The following is a 19,909-nucleotide window of genomic DNA, read 5'->3' as shown; positions in this document are numbered from 1 at the left end:
ACAGGGTTATTAACCCCTTCCAAAACTTAGATATTCATTTCGAAAATAATAAAATAAAGGTGAAACTTACTAGAAATTTCTAGCTCCTGCCCATCTACAAATCTATCTTTGTTTCATATAAACATTTATCAAAGCATATGGCATACATATTTGTTTTTTTTTTTCGAAGAAAAAGCGAAATTTTTATTAAGGAAATAAAAAGTTACATTGCATATGCTGTGAGCATTTCAGTTGCTACTATTTGACTGCTCATGCAATCAAAAAAGAGACGTCCTTTCTACCATTTGGACCATCTGACCTCAAAAAAGACAGCTGCAAAACATATTATATCAGCTGTTATGTATTGTTCAGCTAAGTGCAAAAACATCCCCTCCTTCAAGAGGGCATCCCAAAAACCATCGTATAGTGGGTCTCCTCAATAGAAAAGAGGAAAACAACCCTTACAAAAAGTATGTGATCATAATGTCCATGGAAAAAAACATAGTTTTTCCAATACTTTTAGATACAAGTATAAAGTCTGAGTAAAAAACTGTAGCTGAAAAAGAAAAGTAAACAAAACATGTCATTGATGATATGCATGGGGTGGCTGATCAGATGTATGAATCTGTCCCTGACGGTCTTCAACTATTTTCCAGACTCCCATATTCTGCTGCAAACCTTCCTTAGAAAGCTTGTCCGCTGAATCATTGTTGTCCCTGTAGATATGACATAAGGAAAAACTGTTAAAAGATGTTTTTAATACCTGCAGTTCTTCCAGCAAAGGTTTCAGAATTTGATTTTTGCATAAGCTTTTTCCATTAACCCAGTTTATAACATTAAGAGAGTCTCCAAAGATCTGAATTGTGAAGATGTTTCTTTGTATGAGCCAACAGAGGAGAAGCCTCAATGCTGACAATTCAGCGAAATTGTTTGTTCCTGTCCCTAAACCAACTGAGGCTTTGAGAATATGATTTGCGTTAATATGGATGACAATACCAGCTCCTGCCCTATTGTTTTGTGAGGCTCCGTCAAAGAAAGCCCAGGGGATGCCCTCTTTGATGTTAACAGCCTTAATTTGGGCTTGAGATTTTTTTACTTCTGGATCAGGGATGGACGAATAAATAGAAACACATTGAATAGCAGTGACAGATACCGGAGTTTCCTTGTCCTGAAAAATACACCTGTTTCTAGCAATCCAAACCCCCCAACAGATAATGAGCGGAAGATTTCTCATGTTCCCATCAGGGTATTGATGCCACCATTTTGCCCAGGCCTCTTCCAAGATCCCACTGCCCCATTCAGCCTTTTTGTTCAACAATTTCTCTACCTCCCCCCATATCTTTTTTGTTTCAGTGCAATTTAGGAAAAGATGGTTAATAGATTCCGCTTCAGATTTGCATACTGGACATCTCCCGGGACCGTGCATGAATCTTGACTGAAGAATGTCCCAAGTTGGAATTTTTCTTTTTAATAGACACCAGAAGAAAAGTCTGGCCTTGGCCGGACATTTGAGCTTCCAGAGATGCTTCGACCACCATTCGGGATCTCCCCATCCCTTCCTAGACATAATAAATTTATATCCACATTTTGGAGTGTACTCTCCAGTTTCACCGTGAGCCCATATCAGCGAATCCGGACTGTCTTTTAGCCTGACATTTGATCGGGTGAGTTCTTGGATATATGAGTTCCATTCATTCCACCATCTATGATTCAGCTCTAGGTCTTCCCCATCTTTCCAAGCTTGTCCCCACATAGATGAGTGACCCTCCTTTTCCACCTGATTTAAGGTGATAATGCTCTTACTTTCTAAGTGTCTGATTAACCCAGGGGATAAAGCATAATTTTCATTACATCCTACCCAAGGGTCCATCCCTATCTTCAGGTTCCTTCCATTCCCAATCTTCCATGCCAATCCTTGTTCGATCACCTTAAAAGATTCCACCGTTGCCTTCCATATCGCTGAGACATTCTTCTTATTCTTTGCCGGGTTTCTTATCCAATCTTCCAAAGGTGCTGGGTCTATATATTTTCTTTTCACCACTCTTGTCCATAAGTTTTCCATCGTTATAAGTCGCCATCCTGATTTGGCTGCCAGTGAGAGACTGAAGTCGGGGAGACTTTTTATCCCCCATCCTCCCCAGTCCTTTGGCCTTGCCACTTTGTCCCAGGCCACCCAAGGAAGGACCGGATTCTCCTTTGAACCATCCCACAAGAATCTGCTACATATTCTTCTTATTTTCTCCAGAATACCCTTAGGAACCCAAGTTAAAGCTGCCCAGTAGACTGGAATGGCCAGAAGCACCGATTTAATAAGGGTCAATCTCCCAGCTCTGGAGAGCCATTTGAAGCTCCAATGAGAGATTCTGGATTCTATCTTTGCAATCAGCCAGTTCCAATCCTCTTTTTTGTATGCATTTGGTTTTAACCAGAAACCCAAATACTTGAAAGGAGAATCCATAGAACAAGATTGAAAAGGAAAGAGGGATTGCATCTGAGTCCTCTCTTGTCTGTCCACTCCTGCCACTATCAACTGAGATTTCCTGGAGTTAATCTGCATTCCGGTTGCTTTCAAAAACAGATCTAGAATGTTTTTTAATTCCTTAATTTCATTAGACTCTCCATTTGTGAAAATCAAAATGTCATCAACAAAAAGGAGATGAGAGATGTATAGATTGATTGCTACTTCAATACCTCTTACCTTCCCCTCCCTTCTGGCCTTTTGGATCAACTGGCTTAAGCCTTCTGCAACTAAGAGAAAAAGCAGAGGGGACAAAGGGCACCCTTGCCTTAGACCCCTCTGTCCTCTGAAGAAAGGAGTAGCTGCTCCATTAATTAGAATTGCATAGCTGACGTTTGTGATACACCCCATGATCCAGCTGATGAAATCTGATTTGAAGCCTAAGTGAGTTAAGAGCAACCGGATGTATATCCAGTTTATCCGATCATATGCTTTGGATAAATCAATTTTTATTACTGCACCCTTCTTGTTCTTCTGTCTGACACTATGCAAAACCTCCTGAGCTACTCCGATGGCTTCATGAATTTGTCTTCCGTTTAAAAACCCAAATTGCTCCATTGAAATGTGGCTCGACAGAATTGGTTTGATTCTGTTCGCTATCACCTTTGCAATAATCTTGTATATACAGTTGCATAGAGAAATTGGCCTGAAGTCCTCAAAATTTTCAGGAACTTCCTTCTTCGGGATGAGAGCTATAAAAGTGGCATTGAAAGGGCTGTAGACTTCGCCTTTCTTCCTGGATTCTTCTACTACTTCAGTTATTTCCGCACCTATCAAGTCAAAGAAATGGAGGAAAAGTTCTATGGTCCATCCGTCCGGCCCAGGACTTTTTTCTTTAGCCATGGATTTAATAACTGATTCTACTTCCTCCTTGGTTACCGGGCATAACAAATCCTCCGCTTCTTCCTCCTCGACAAACCTTGGGAAACATTGAGCTGTTTTGATTACCTCAGCAATAGTAGCCTCTCCTGGATCTGCAAATAAACTCTGGAAATGCCTTTGCCCTAGAGCGGACAAAGATTTAAAAGTCTGTACCTCCCTTCCTTCTTCGTTTTTTAGGTTCCAGATAGTGTTTGCAGACTTCCTCCCTTTTGCATAATTGTGGAAGAACCTGGTGTTTTCATCTCCAGCTTTTAACCAGATCGCTCTGCTCTTGAGCCTCCATTCCTCTTCTTTTGCCAAAAGAATTTGATTCTGAAGTTTCTCAAGGTGGAGAATCCTTTCTTTTGAAGCCTGAGAAGCATATCCATCCTCCTCTATGCTTTCCAGCTTTTGTAGTTCCTCACTTATCCTGGTTAGATCCTCGTTCTATTTTGCCTTCCTATCCTTCGCCCAAATAATGGTAGCTTTCTTCAATCTTTTAAGGTTTTCCATGAACAGGAAGCCTTTGTCCTCAGTGGAGCTACTATCAGGGTGTCTCCATGTTTCTTTGAAAAGATTGGTAAAAGAAATTTCTTGCAACCATGAAGCATTGAACTTGAAAGGGGCAGGAGGCTTTGGAGGGGGGATGGAAAGATCTAAGTAAACTGGGAAGTGATCTGAAGACCCTCCTTCTTCAACCCATTGCCTAAACATAGGGATCCTGGAGGCTAATTCTTCGTTGATGAGGAAACGGTCCAGTCTTTTTGCCACTCTAGCCTCCCCTGCTCTCCTATTCCTCCAAGTCGGCTTTAGCTTTATCAGATTAACATCTATTAGTTTGTTGGCAGTTAGCAGATTAAGGAAGAAATCTGTCAGGGGATCTTCCCTAGCCGATGGACCCCATGCCTCCGCTCTTCCTAATGAGAAATTTAAGTCCCCTCCCAGCACCAAGTATTTTGCCTTCAGTAACGATTTGGACATCAGCTCATTCCAGAAAGCCTCCCTTCCTTGACAGGGCCCATAAGCATTGAGAATAGTTAGGGGAAAAGCAAAATCTGGAGATTGAATTTCCATTCCCATCACCTGCTTCATCCCCCACTGATTCCTAACCTTAATTCTCCCTTCCCTGTAACCTACTGCCAGACCCCCTGAATGACCATCTGAGTCTATTGCCGAGAATTTCCAGCCTGGGAGGAGTACATTTAACATCGATTCTACTTCAGCTCCATTCCCTAAGGTCTCCTGAAGAAAAAGAATATCTGATTTTGAATTTAGAATCAACTCCCTAAGGGCCAGTTTTTTGGGTTTACTGGCTAAACCCCTGCAGTTCCATGATGTCAAAATCATTTTATAACATTCTCAGGGGTCTGCACCGCTCTAAGAACCCCAGTGATAGACTGTTGTTTCCCATCTGCTACATCAAACTTTGCTTTTATCTGGGCCATGGATAGGTTTGATTTCCTTCCTCTTTTTTTTCTTTTTTGGCTTGGGGTGGGGAGCAGACCTATACCACCTACTGACTCTGAGGAAACAGGCTTGCTGTCAAGAGATCTGAGGTTGTAAGGGCATGATGGGTGAAGGGCCGAGGGGGCTGGATGAGGAAATACATCTTCACAATTCAGATCTAAAGAGGGCAATGCCGCCGAGATATTTTCTATACCAGTTTCCACAGAGGTTACATCATGATTTTCAATTATACCATTATTAGAAATGAAAGTATTGCAAGGAGACTTCAGGGGCAGACTTTCTTCAATTGATCCAGAAGTAAGAATAGGGGGGGAGAAAGAATCTAAGCACATACCCATTGCTCCTTCGCTTTCGGTGGGTTTTTGAGAAGGTGCCGGTCCCCCAGAGGTCTCCTCTTTAGCTTTGACGGATTCCAGCTCTGGGTCTTTGTCCAAACCACTGAGCAAGGGATTCTGTTGAGCTGCTTCCGGAATCTGCCCTTCCTGATGGACCTCTGTCTCCAAACCTTCAGCTATCTGATCCGCTAAAGCCTCCTTTTCCTGAATAATTTGGTTTTGACGAATGTCCTTCTCCCATTGAGAGGATGTCCTCCGGAATCGCCGCCTTCGCCTGCCTAAGGGACATTCCTTGGCCAAATGACCATAAGCATGGCATCTATGGCACCTAAATGGCAAATATTCATAATCCAAAATCTGCTCGAAGACATAATCTTTATATTGAAGGTTAATCTTTTCTGCGAGTCCTCTGCTGGGGTTTAGACTGACTAAAATCCGCGCCATGGCCTTGTTCCGGGTTTCTAAGAAGGACATATCGGCTTCCAGAAATGTACCCAATCTGTTCCCAATCGCTTTAAAGACTGATTCGACCCACAGGAAAGAAGGCAACCCGGGTGCTCTTACCCAAACCGGGAAGACATCCGTTTTCTCGTGGACAGCATCGAACAGGGGACTCCATTTTTTCAGAAGAACGGGAATGTTCCCTAATGCCCAATTCTTTCCAACCACCCAGTCAGCCGCCTCTTTATTTTCGAAGCGCACCATAAACCAACCCTTTGCAAGGGTTGAAACCTCGAAGCCCTTAATTTGATCAGACTGCCAATTCTGTTCTCCCCAAGCTTTGATAAAACTAGAAGTGAATTTCTTCCCTCTCGCCCTGCCAACCAATGTACATTCTGCCACCTCCAGGGCTTCTTCGATAGTCACATCCATACCCAGCACCAGGTTCCCTTCCAAGTCCTGCGAACAAATTGGTCTCTGCTTTTTTCTCTTCTCCCCTTTTTTCTTATTCCCGGCGTCCTCCTCCCTTATCTCCTTGCTTAATCCATTCCTATCTTGTTCTTCCAGACCAGGATTTAATGGAGAGAGCCCAGGCTCGAAACTGGGTGGAACCGAAAATCCTATGGAATCTAGGAAGGGTTTGACTGGGGTTTGAATAATTACCTGTGATCCCAAATATGCTCTAGTAGGTGCCGTTTGGAGTACAGGAGAAACTCCAATCTCGTCCTCCGGCCGTTCTTCGGTTCCCTTAGGGCTGCCCTGACCTTTTGCAATGGATACCCTTGTAACCGTTGAAACCCTTCCGAGACCCCTTTCGCTTCTCTGCCCAGAGCTTGAACCAAAATTAACGATGTCCTCTATACCTCCAGAATGAAACGGCCCATCAGAAAAAGATTTCCCTTTGATGCTTTGGCTCGGATGAAGACCTGCATGCAACGCATCCTCACCAGGTCTGCTAGTCTGCTGCGAAACATTGGAGTCCTGGTGATAATAGACATTCCCTTCGAAATCCTTTGACAACTGAAGAAAGGATTGTTTAATCTTGAGCGATTCAGGCGTGAGGGTTTCAGCTCTGAAAGATTCATGCGCTCCGAAGTAGCGTTCAATGTTCCGCGTTGTAGGGTCTTTCCCCCAAACCGACAGGATATCCTCCATCTCCGGGTCTAGGTCCACGAGCTCATTAGGGTTAACCATGGTTACTGTGACCGTTCAGGAATGATCGCCGATCGGTTTCGCTGCCAGCACAGAGATCCTAATTTTTTACTGTCTCAGTAATTCGTTTACCGATCTCAAAACGCTTTGTCTCCCAGCTGTCAGCTTTACGCTGAATCTAACCTCCAGCTGCCTATCCTCCTGTCGTTATCCTCCGTTTCCCTACCATTCGTACAGCGCTCACCGGTCGGTGCTTGCTAATGGAACCCTAACCCTCGTCCTGTCTGGTCCTGGTTCCGGCCAGAGTTCCTGCTCCCAAACCCTCACCATCCTTCAGTTCCCCGGGTTTACTTAGTGAGTTATTGTTACAAACAAACCTATTTTGACCCATACATATTTGTTACTCCACAAAAAAAAAAAGAATTTCCAAACTACCCTTAACATGCTCTTGTATTTTATGGGTTTCTAACCTCCTTGATGTCAAGGAGGTTACTATCGATGGATTCTTCTTCCACATACAACATTGATCGTGAAAAGAGGTCATGGTTTGATGAACTCTTCACTTCTATGTTCTACTCTCTCTCTCTCTCTCTCTCTCTATACACACACACACATAAGAGAGACATAAATAAATCCATTCAAAAGCTTCAATATTTGATATGATGATTGCAAGAATCTAGGACAATCTAATATTTTGTATTGTGTTTTTGCAATTTTCCTAATCAATCACCAATTTAGAATCACCTAGAACTTTCAAACATTTGAGGCCTTTAATAATAGCTTCATTTAAAAGGCACTAGAGCTACAAACTACACCTTATATGTTGAAGCCCTTTCAGTTGCAAACTTTAATTTGAAACAACAATGTGATTTAATACAATATCGCTCTAGCAAATCCCACCACAAGGTTCCCTTGGCTAACTCCACCAAAGTAACCCCAAGGAGTATGGTTTAATTCTAGCATGACCACATTTTTATCTTTTTTCCCTTCTCAAGAATTATAAACTACAAGACTAAGTTATATACCATTTGTGCCACTACCTCCATTAAGATCAAGCAATATTCATATATAGGGCTATTATGTACCCACCATAAATTGTAAGTAAACTAACATTAGGAAACCTTTAAATTGTATTAACTATCCATCCATCATTCCCTAATACACTCCTCCAAAATTGTGCTTGTCCAATGAGTTTTTGAGTTCAACTCTCTAACAATCAAATTCCATACATTCTTCACAAAGCAACAATAAACCATTAAACATAAAACTATTTCTTCTTTCTATTTACACATACTGTAGTGACTAGGGACAATCCAACCTTGTTTCCTCCCATTGTCCCAACTAAGCAATTTGTTAGTCAAAGAAAGCCATAAGACTATCTTTGTCTTCAAGGAACCATTCACATTCTATATTTTCTCCCACCACCAAATTTGAGCCTCCTAACATTCATCTTTCATAATTGTTTGGTAGCCTAACTTTGCTATGAAGTCCCCATATCCTATATTTCCTTTCTATACTAGTTTATTAGAGTATCTGAAGCGGGGATGAAACTTATGTTAAAACAATCCATAGAGATTTACCAAAGTGCTACATGGGGTCCTATTAGTTCTAGATCCTCTACATTATGCCATCTAATGCCAACATCATCTTCCACCCTTGCTTCACTTATATGGTAAATACCATTAGGATGAAGAACCTCCAATAAATCTTTTGGAAGAATATATTCATTCCTAGCTCATATCTAGTGATATTCACCTATTTTGATGCTTCTTCCATCTCCTATTTTCTAGAATTTATATGACAAACCTTGTGAATTCCATCTTATTGTAAATATTATCTATAATTTGTCAAATTAAAATCACTAAGAAATTGGGACACATGTTCTAGATTTTGGGAAAGGAGATTTCTTGAGGAGACCTCGTTGATATTAATGGTGAATTGTGTGCTTCAATGAATTGGCTACATAATGAATTCGACTTAAAAGGGAATGGTTGGGAACCATAATAATATCTGCAAAGAGAGAATCGAAACTAAATGAGATCTAGCAGCACTGGCATACTTACATGGGTGACGAAGAGGGTATGTCCACACAACTAGAGGTGGCGAATATAGAATTTAATGGGAGAAAAGTCGTGACTCTGCACATTTTGGAAAAGGAAAGCATTGAAAGGGATAAAATATGTGACTTTGCGCATTCAAAAGAGGAAAGATCCGAAAAAAAGGAGAAAAGGCCACAAAACTATACATATGAAGGAGGTAAGCATTGGAATTGGAAGGAGGAGAAAATAATTATTTATGGGGTCCTTATTTTCAAGGGACAGTTTGGGGGGTGGGGGAGAGACTAGAGGAAAAAATCATTTTGAACAAGAAAGAGTTCACTTTGTAGCAGTGCAGCTAATGAAACCACTATGCGTGCCTTGCTGGATAAGAAAATTTTTAGAGAGTAGTGGCTTGTTGTGAGGCTAATGAAACAACTGTGAGTGGATTGCTCAAGGTTTATAAAACCAATGGGAAGCTTGCAGATTGATGAACCTACTGGCCAGGAGGTAGAGACACCTATGTACTTGAGAGGATGATGAACCACCATGTGTGGCCCTAGGTTGGGAACATTGGTGTTTGTACTCTTTAATGAAATACCTAGATGGGTGATCTCCACGCTCTCATGGTAGCTTGTTTGTTGATGAACCTTCCAAAAATTATAAAGAACTCTCCTCTTGGTATTGAACTATAAGTCTGCATGCTAGAAACAATTGTAGAATTAAGGTGGACTGAGACCACAACCTCTATGCTATAACAACTAGGATTTGTTGAGAGGTCCAAGGAAGTGGATTCTTATATTTTGTCTTTGAGTTATGATTAGCTAGTGGGTAAAGGAGGTTTAGCCTTTGGAGACTCTGTTTCAGTTGTGGTATTGATTCTTATCCCTATGTACTGCTCCTCAAGCTCTGAAATCTGGCCCGGGGATGAGTCCTACAAGAAAGGCTTGGCTACAATGTGCCAAAGGTTGGGTGGAGAGTTGAAGTCCGAAACTCAGTTGTTGAGCACATTTCAATAAGATAATTATACTCAAGCCTTTGTAAATTACTTGTTAATAATATGTTTAAGGTGCTAATTTAAAGCACGTTTTGGTATCAATTCAATGTACTGGTTAAATTCTTGCAATATGACATGGAACGTGATTTTCCACATGCTTGAGGAATGTTGCATTTCTGTTTAATTCGTGAGTAAATGAATGAATCTTTGCATGTGTTTATGGTCTACTTTTCAAGTTTATTATCATTCTGAGAGACCTGTAGATTTCTAATTTGTTGTGAGCTTGAGAATTGACCAATGGGTCTAACAATAAATGAATGGACAAATCTCTAATATATTTATTATGTAGTTGAAAGAATTGGCTATTAATCCTTTTTTCATTATTTTAAGCTCAAGAAGTATAACATTTATGTGTATGTGAGTTAAGTATATATATATATATATATATATATATGCATTATTGCAAAGCTCGTTAGATTTCTCTCTCATGAGCTTACAATATTTATGTCTATATGGAATACATGATATCCTACCCAAGCTTATAGTGGCTTTGACCCAACTTTTATATATATATATAAATTTGCACAGGGTTGAGCCCTTAAGGCGTTTTAGGGTCTAACCCTCGAGTCTTAATAGGCCCATGAGTTATAGAGCATCGTAATCAAGCGCTAGGGCATAAGACCAAACATAAATGCATATATGCCCATGAACGTTGAAATTCATTACTGGGGGCTAGAAGTTAAACTCCCTATCAAGCTATAAGCCCAGGAGCCATGACCAAGGGCGTGCAGGTAGGGTGACCAAAGCCATTGGATGCAGACAACGTGTTGGCACCATCCATGTGTCCCATAGGTTTTACCCCAGAGGTTTTGATGGGAACGTGTTGTGGTAGAATCATAACCCCTCCATTTTCAATTTATTATCTTCATAATAATAATGTGGACCCTATACACAAATTCTAGTCATATCACCCTTTAATACTTTCTTTTGGTTAATTATGCGACATTTTTGCAAGATTTTTGTTTTCTTCATATTTCCATTCTGATTGCTTCATGGCGTTTGATTTCTTGCTAGATTTCCATTGATTCTTGTTTTATCTCATTTTGACTTACAATTTGCAAATGACACTCATTCAAAGTTTTGGTGATTTTACTGCCTCGGCTAAAAATGTATATTATTTTAATCTTTAAAAATTAATTTATTTTAATATGTAAATATTGTTTTTTGTTAATTTTTAATTATTTATTATTTTATTGCTCACTGTCCTACAAAACTGCCACAGTCGAGATTGTATAACAATTAAAATTATATAATATAACAAATTATTGTCCCTGATAATGAACCACACTTGTTAGTTTGAAATGCATTGGCCAAAAAAATTTCTTATATAAATTCTACCGAAAAACTTTACTTAATTCATTATAAATCACAAAAACTTAAATAAAAAAATAACTAATTGTAATTTAAAAAAAAAAAAATTAATTCAAAATATTTAAAGGGAAAAAATATATATGTAGATATCGGAAGTCTATTTAATTCCAATTTCATAAAAGTTACGAGATCTCCATACTCATCAAAGATCGATTGTATTTTTTATGTTGTCTGACAATTATAAAGTGATTGTAGTTGTTGGAGTGAGGACCCACCTCCACGTGGGCCTCACCTCCCTCCTCTCTCATATCTCGGCTCCCCTTCACCTTATAACTTCCTCCTACCCCCTAAGCCCTGAGACCTCCTTCCTTTTCTCCTCAATTGCCTTCTTATTCCTTATAACTCCCCAGACATCCCTCCCAAGATCCTCCTTATTTCTCCACTTATATCCTCCTTATGCCTCCCACTACATGATTATGCCATGGTTCATTCAATGAGACCCAAAGCCACTAATATATTTTATTAAATATATTTAATTTAACATTATTATATATATATTTTATTTTATTTTTTCAATTTATTTATTTATTTAACTAATGTAAATTAATTTAGTTGGTATATAATAATAATTTTATTTAATTTAGTTTATTTAAAATAATTTTTAAATTAGGAATATAATTTAGAATTAGATTTTTAATAATTAAAAAATATAGTGTTTTTTTGCTAAGTATGAGTTTTTATTATTGTAGTTTTGACATCTTAATTTTGGAGAGGTATATTTTGAGTTTTATTTGGCCAAATGAAGATCAGAATGGCTCGTTGGAAAGCTAGAATCAAGGAGAACGGTCTGAGAGCATTAAATAAACCAAATTTGTAAATTTAATATTCCAAAAATTTAGTAGAAAATGATGTTACGAAATTGTAACAAAAATTCAATGAACAATTTCCTTTACCCATTCTTCTGCTCTTGTAAATTGGTTTAATAACAATTCCTTTCATTGATATAATCCCTAACAATGATCAACAAGAGCACAATTTTCCTTCAATTTATTTATTTAATTTGATTTTGATTGGAGAGTTGGTTTTTCCCATATTTTGTAATTCTGATTTTAGCATGCAATTTAATTTAATTTAATTTATTTTTTATTGGTTTTTGGTAGGAGAACAGTTGGGGAGATGAGACAAAGAGCATTGGGAGTAATGCTATTGAACCAACAAAGAAGAAAATAGAGAATTTGGAGCTCCAATTAGGGATCTTAAAAACTACTCCCAATAGCTCTCCATTTTGAGATATTTCTTGTAATTATTAATATCAGTCTTGAGAATGAGTGAGAGGTTCCTCTTCTCTACATCTAAGGGATTTTAAAGCACTTTTATAAAGGATTTCCAGTGGTAGAAGAAAGGAGAAAACTCAGGTTTGGGTTAATGGGGATTTTTCTTTTCAAATATGTATTTTGTATTGGACGCAGAGCATTACACTATTGCAGCTCTTTATTTTAGTGGCAGAGTTCATGATTTATGAAATATTATTGGAGATCATCTCAAGGAACAGATTAAGAGACTAGGTTTCATTATTTTGTATTTGAATATTTCTACTTATAATGAAAATTTTATATATTTAATCACACATCTGTGTAAAGTTTCACATATTGTGCATTCTTGTTTGATGTGAGGATGAATATCTTTTGGATTAGCTATCTAATTCATTAGTCTCATAGATCTGTTGTTAATTTTCTCTTTGCTCAAGTATTTAAATCAGATTTCTGAGTAACTATTTACTCATAAATCTGTCATCTAAAATTGATATAATAACTATTGAAATTATGAGAACTTTTTCCTAGTTTAATAGTCAATCATTCATTGTTATAAGATCTCCAAACAAAACATGTTTTGATAATTATAATATCGGCTAGTAGAATTATTTCATTAAGTGGATATTTATCATAAATGATGCATGTTAAAGTCCTCAATTATTTATTCCACTCTCGGTTGGGATAGATCTATATCTTCTTAATCGAGATAGATTTAGAATTTATTTTTATCACTTGCATCTTAGAATATATATGCATTTAGATTTAAGTCTGCATTCTTGTAGGCCTCTTACAATGGAGGAGACTTTAGGTGTGGCTTAGTTGAACTCTCAAGTCATCTTAAGGATTTGTTTGCTTGTATGTGCACAGCAAAAGGGCAAATCTGATTTCTCTCTTTCTATTGGAAAGTAATAGACAAACTATAACCAACAGGGAGAGAGAGGGGGTAACTGGACCCAATTGAACCAGTTGGAACTATTATACAAATGGGTAAGAGTCTAATTTGGGACTATGACCGAGTGGCCTTCCCTAATGTTGATGAGGTTATTTTTGGCCATTAACATTTTTGGCGCTAGAAGGAAGGTTTGCATTATATTTTTTCTGTAAATATTTTGCGTTATAAAGTTTGATTTTGTTAGAATGGATCCTTCTAAGTGACCACTTTGGAGTTGCTTTACTAAACTTCCACCTGCTTCAACTCCAATTCAGGTAGTGAAACTCTTGTCAATGACAAAGTTTAATGGATGTTTACTCTCACTTTGACAAGAATGGTAATAGAATGGTGTAAAACTTTATCATTTTCCTCCATTTGCACTTGGGACGAGTTTATAAAAAAATTCCTACATGCTTTTCAGGATTACAACTACGAAAAAGGTGTGCAACCAACTTGAAGCTCTTCACTGATTTGAAGGTGAGTCTTTAGATGAAATTTTTATTAGATTCAAATTAATTTGTTTTCAATTTCAATCTAAAGAATTGTCTCTTGAGTTTCAATTAGCATAATGGTTTAGAAGACTAGTTTCCTTCCCTTGCATTCCTAATCCATATGAGACAATTTCAAACTTTGATAAATCTTTTGCAACTTCTATTAACATGACTAAAAATTTTTATATCGAGGTGCATTCTAAACATGATGAAGTTGTCTCGACCATGTATGAAAATTTCTTATATTTAGTGCACACTTCTTATAACATTAATAAGGACTTTGATGCACTCCCATATGTTAATGAATCATAATCACAAAGATTGAAAGAATTTGGTAATCAACCGCAAAAAGATACCAACATCATATTTGAAGAAATAGCTGCCTCAAAATCTCAAAATCAACATGAAATAAAATTAGAAAATCAGCTAAAAAATCGGCAAGCACAAGCGCAAATTGAAAATTACAACAATGTACAATTCACTACAAAAATTTCTGAATTTTATCATGTTGATCAAATACAAAATTCAAAGCAGTCAAACAACAGTCTTCAAGAAAGTTTGAATAACCAAATGAATGATCAAGAATCTGAAATTTGCAATAGAGAAAACACACAAAATTCTACGAATAGAGATATTTTCATGTTCATTTCTTTAAACTCATATTTCTCTCTTTATCCTAATATTTTTGTTGATGGTAATTCTTCCCCTGTTTACATTAATGTTATTCCAAAGAATAAAGGAGTTGACATGAATGAATTTCCAATTAGTTTAGATCTAGATAGAGAGATAATTAGCGATCATTCTTTCAATATTGATGAAAATGTGCTCAATACTCGTTTTAATGCATCGTATGGGAATGAAGAGAATTCTAGTGAATGTCATGAAGTCATTTTTGATGATTATTTTGACATTGAGGATGTTGATTTATCTCAATCCTCATTAAATCCTCGTTATCCAAGTCAAACCATATTTGAAAATGAAGACAACTTCAATTCAGAAGTTGAAGACAACTTCAATTCAGAAGTTGTTCCAATACATTCTCATTTTCAAACATTTAATCATTGTCATGATTTCAACATTCAATAATCCATCCCAGTTTATGATTCTTATGTTGATCAAGTCCTCTTTCTTGTTCATAATCTGGAGTATTTCCCTCTTTCACAAGTTGATGCTGATGACCATTCTAGTTGTACTATCTTGGCTAATTCTGGTGAAAAGGAAGTTGTATCAAACCAGTCCCAATTGTGTTGTAACATTAATTGTAACAATAGTGTAAATTATGATTTGATTTTATAATTTTCCTTCATTTATTTTGTTTGTTTTCAGATTTCTTTTCTTCTTGCATTTTTTAATTTTTAGATGTCATTTACTCCCATATTGACCAATTAAATGTCCAATATTTGCATAATGCATTGCTAGAACGTGAAAAATAATCTCAAGATTTAGATTATGACCACCAAAAGCTTTTGATATCCCAATTCCATTTGATGGCCATAACTTATCAGTTCACTTTTCTTTATAGAGTGCATTTTCAACATGAATCATCACTTTTGAGTGCATTGATGCAATATGTCTAGCCTCTTATTTTAACCAATGATCTTCTAATAGATTCAACAAGCTCGCATCTGAATTTCATTGATACATTTGAAAGTTGTTTGGGAGATTAAATTCTACCAAAGATTGTTAATGACTTGTTTCATGTTCATAGCACTAATGGTTGTTCAACCTCTCTTTCAATTAACCTCTTCCATTCTCTATCAACTATCATTCCATATTTGTATGATCCCATAGAGATTTGGTTGGAGGAAACTTTCCAAGGGAGAATGCTTGCAAATAAGTTGATTGTAAATAAGTTGTTTTTTGTAAATATGTTAGCAATAAGTGTATATACTGCATTTAGATTTATTTTTGTTGGTATAATTATAATTGTATTTTTATTATTGATGTTTGACCTATACATACATGTGGGAAATAAAATGTTAGAATGGTTAAATTGGAAGTATGGCTATACCTAGTGATGATTCCTTTCATTTAGTTAGGATAGGGTTAGAATTTGTTTAGTTACTTTGTTGTTTTGTTTGTTTCTTCTTTTAATAATACAGATAGAAGAATAAAGCGAGCAACTAATTTTTTTCTGAGTTATAAACATGTTCAGGGAATTATTTGCTTTCTCATCAGAATTTTTGTACTTTGTATTGGTGCTTCTCTTCATATTTACTTTCTTTGCACATTTGCAAGATGACTCAATAATCATATTCAATTTCTTGTTGATGCAATTGAAATGAAACGCTTTTCTCCTTCTTGTTCAAATTTGTCGTGGGTTTACGACTCCTCGCATTTTAAATGTTAAATTAAAGAGAATCCACAAGCAAAGGAAAATTGCAAAAAAATCTTGTTGCAAGTTGTAAAATTACTCTTGTCCATGATTTTATCTTTCCCATTCTGAAACTTACATTTGCCGAGTTGAGTCAAACCTTTACACTACAGTCATGTATCTTGCATTCCTCTTTTAGTCACATTCCTTTCATAAATTCTGAGATGACTCATAACCTCGGAATCGCGTTATATCAGAAGCATGTTAAAACACATTCCGATATTTCTGACACTAGATCCATATGGCCCTTTCCTCGACTGTCACTCACAATTTTCTTGTTTTCGCAATAAAACACTTAATTAAGAAAATGGCCCCTACTTCACTATCTTTGAACAGTCCTCGTGATCTCTAAATCTCGTAAGTCAATTTAAATTATAAAATGGTTTCCGATATTTTTATATGGGATCCCACCAACCTCACTCCTATTCATTAATCTCGAACTCCCTTTCTCGGAACTTTCTTTTTAAAAAATTACAAGATTTCTCTTCCAGGAGTTCTATTTCCCTTTATACTGAGCCCCCTCAATATCTCGAAATATCGGATTATGTAATCTTGTAGACCTCTAGTCAACTCATTCATTACTTGACAATTTGGCCTATTCATCATGATCACGTGGAGATTACCTCTCTTTATATTTATGCTTTATTCAATTTGGCCTATTCAATCATGATTTCCATGTTACCATGGTATTTGAGAGCTAGGATGTATTTTTATTTTTAAGTCTCATCAAATCCCCAAGCATTCATCCCGAGGGATGACTAGGTGACTTCAGGGATATCCATTCTTCAAGGTGTGTGTACATGGATCTTCACAACAACCTTTTAATTGGTAAACAAATAGAAAACATGCAAAGGTAATGGATCATGGTAAATTTATGTTTGAATTCTCTTGTGGTTTTCATATTTTTGATATATCGCTCCATACTTATCATGCTAAGATTCAAAAGTGCTACATATGTTGGGACTTGGTCTTGATTTATGAGATTTTATGAAAATCTTGGAGTTGATATGAAATCTGAAAAAACAAATTGAACAATTTTCGTTGCAACTCATAGAAAAGCACATCTTCATTTTCATTTCTGATGGATTTTGTTTACTTTTGACTCCTTGAACATTAAACATTATTTTTCTAACTTTATTGCTTGCCTTACATATTTAATAAGTGATAATTTTGGGCCAATGAAAACTTCATAAGCCACTTCTTCATAATTTTAATTCCAATTAAAAGGAGAGGTTATCTTTTGTTGGAGAAAATCGACATCTTTAAGGTAAAATTAAACGAAATTATTCAAATGGTAAGCCCCATATGCTTGTTTTCATCCTTTTCTATTTCTTTGCATTTTTGTTTCACATTTTTTTTTTTAGATTCGTTGGTATAAACATTTGTCTTGCAGGTCTTCAAAAAAAAATTCACACTCCTTCCAGCTCATATTTGACATCATTCTCCTTTTTTTTTTGCTTTCGAATTTTTGGAAGAGCAGTAATGATGTTCATCAAATCAGCTAAATTGGGGAATCCATGAACCTTTAGTTTGTTTCTCAAGCCTTATTTTTATTATAAAATTGTTAAGATGTTCTCCTGCAGGCTTTGTTTTAAAACCAAAAAATTTGCAAAGGGTAGAAACTTCTCATTTTGCTTCATTTTACCTCGTCATTGCTATTCACTTTACGGTTTGAGAGCCTAATTGCTTATAACTCTACAAGATAGAATTCATTAAAGTCTCAACATAAAACTAACACGCGTGCTTGTCTTATTTTTCCCTTTTGTTGAGACATTTTTATAGTTAGTCTCGTGGGGTTTATCTTTTTTAATTTAGGTTTTTCTTTTATTTTTCTTTTTCGTTTGCAATTTTTTGTGTGATGGTTTTGTTGTTGGTTTTGGATTGATTTTGTTGATATTACCAAGATTTATGCAAAAGGGATTTTCTTACCTATATTTGCTTGATTCACTAATGTGGGACCCATGGGAAATGTTTTATTATTTGACGGATTAATAGAATTCATCATTTTAACCTTTGGGTAAAGTTAAACTCATTACCTTTAACTAGAGATAATTGGTTCTTCCCCGTGTGTGTCGTCATTTTTGTGGTAAAATCGCAAACCCCCATTTTCAATTTATTATCTTCATAATAATAATGGGGACACTATACACAAATTTTGGTCATATAATTCTTTAATGATTTTTTTGGTTAATTGTGCGAGATTTTTGTTTTCTTCGGATTTCCATTCTGATTACTTCATTATATTTAATTTCTTGCTAGATTTCAATTGATTCTCGTTTTATTTCATTTGGACTTATGCTTTGCAAATGACATTTATTTAAAATTTCTGTTATTTTTACTACTCAGTATTATTATAATTCAAAATATTTAAAAACAAAAACCCAAAAAAAAAAAATTGATCTTGGAAATCGATTGAGAAATTATAAAGTGGTTGTAGGCGTTGGAAAAAAGACCCACGGACCTCCCTCCTCTCTCAGCTCCCCTTCACCTACTAAAGTCCTCCCTATAACTCCCTCGTACCTCCCATTACGTGATGATGTCATGGGTCATTCAATCAAACCCAAACTACTAATATATTTTATTAAATAATTTTTAATTTAACATTATTTAATATATATATATATATATATATATATATATATATTAATTAATTAATTTATAGTTTATTTAACTAATTAAATTAATTTAGTTTGTATATGATAATAGGTTTATTTAATTTAGTTTATTTAAAATAATTTTTAAATTAGGAATATAATTTAGAATTAGATTTTTAATAAAAAAATCTCTAATTTTTGGCCTATGCATGCATTTTTCAGAATTTTCATAGTTTTGACACCTTAATTTTGGAGAGGCATATATTGATTTCTACTTGGCCAAATGAGGCCCAGGATGGCTCGTTGGAAAGCTAGAATCGAGGTGAACAATCTCAGAGCATTAATTCAACCAAATCTGCACATTTAATATTCTAAAAATTTATTAGAAAATGTGGTTACTAAATTGTAACAAAAAATCAATTTGGGAAAATCCGTTGAAACAATTTCCTTTACCCAAACTTTTGTCGTTGCAAATTTGTTTGATGACATCTCCTTTAAACCATAGAAGTGTTGATAATGATCAACGAGAGCACAATTTTCCTTCAATTTATTTATTTAATTTGATTTTGATTGGAGAGTTGGTTTTTCCCATATTTTGTAAATCTAATTTTAATATGCAATTTAATTTATTTTGTTTTATTTTTGAATGGTTTTTGGTAGGAGAACAATTTGGGAGATGAGGCAAAGAAGATTGGGAGAAATGTTGTTGCACCAACAAAGAAAAAATGGAGAATTTGCAACTCTAATTGGGGATCTGAAAAAAATACACCCAACAACTCTTCATTTTGGGATATTTCTTGTAAATTATTAATATCAATCTTGAGAATGAGTGAGAGGTTCCTCTTCTTTGCATCTAGGGGATTCTGAAGCACTTTTGTAATGGATTTTTAACTGTAGAAGCAAGGGGAAAACTCATATTTGGGTTAATGGGGATTTTTCTTTTCAAATATGTACTTTGTATTGGAGGCAAATAATCGCACTATTGCAACTCTTTCTTTTAGTGGCAGAGTTCATGATTTGTGAAATAATATTGGAGATCGACTCAAGGA

At 36.0% G+C, this 19,909-nt stretch overlaps 1 protein-coding gene across 1 annotated transcript; it reads right to left on the bottom strand.

Moving 5' to 3' along the window:
• Nucleotides 1-562: 562 nt before the first annotated feature.
• Nucleotides 563-6,795, bottom strand: LOC149250462 (uncharacterized). The gene is made up of 3 exons (XM_089453657.1): nucleotides 4,880-6,795; nucleotides 3,815-4,679; nucleotides 563-3,730 (listed from the first exon to the last, which is right to left on the bottom strand). The coding sequence occupies exons 1-3, from the start codon at nucleotides 6,793-6,795 to the stop codon at nucleotides 563-565; spliced, it is 5,949 nt and encodes a 1,982-aa protein (XP_089309783.1).
• Between the last annotated feature and the right edge of the window lie 13,114 nt (nucleotides 6,796-19,909).

This window comes from Pinus tabuliformis, chromosome 7 (genome assembly GCF_031772625.1).
Source record: "Pinus tabuliformis cultivar Carrire ecotype Pingquan chromosome 7, CPIR1, whole genome shotgun sequence".
Taxonomy (NCBI): domain Eukaryota; kingdom Viridiplantae; phylum Streptophyta; class Pinopsida; order Pinales; family Pinaceae; genus Pinus; species Pinus tabuliformis.
Note: the sequence above shows the minus strand (reverse complement) of the source record. Positions and strands in the feature narration are given on the sequence as shown.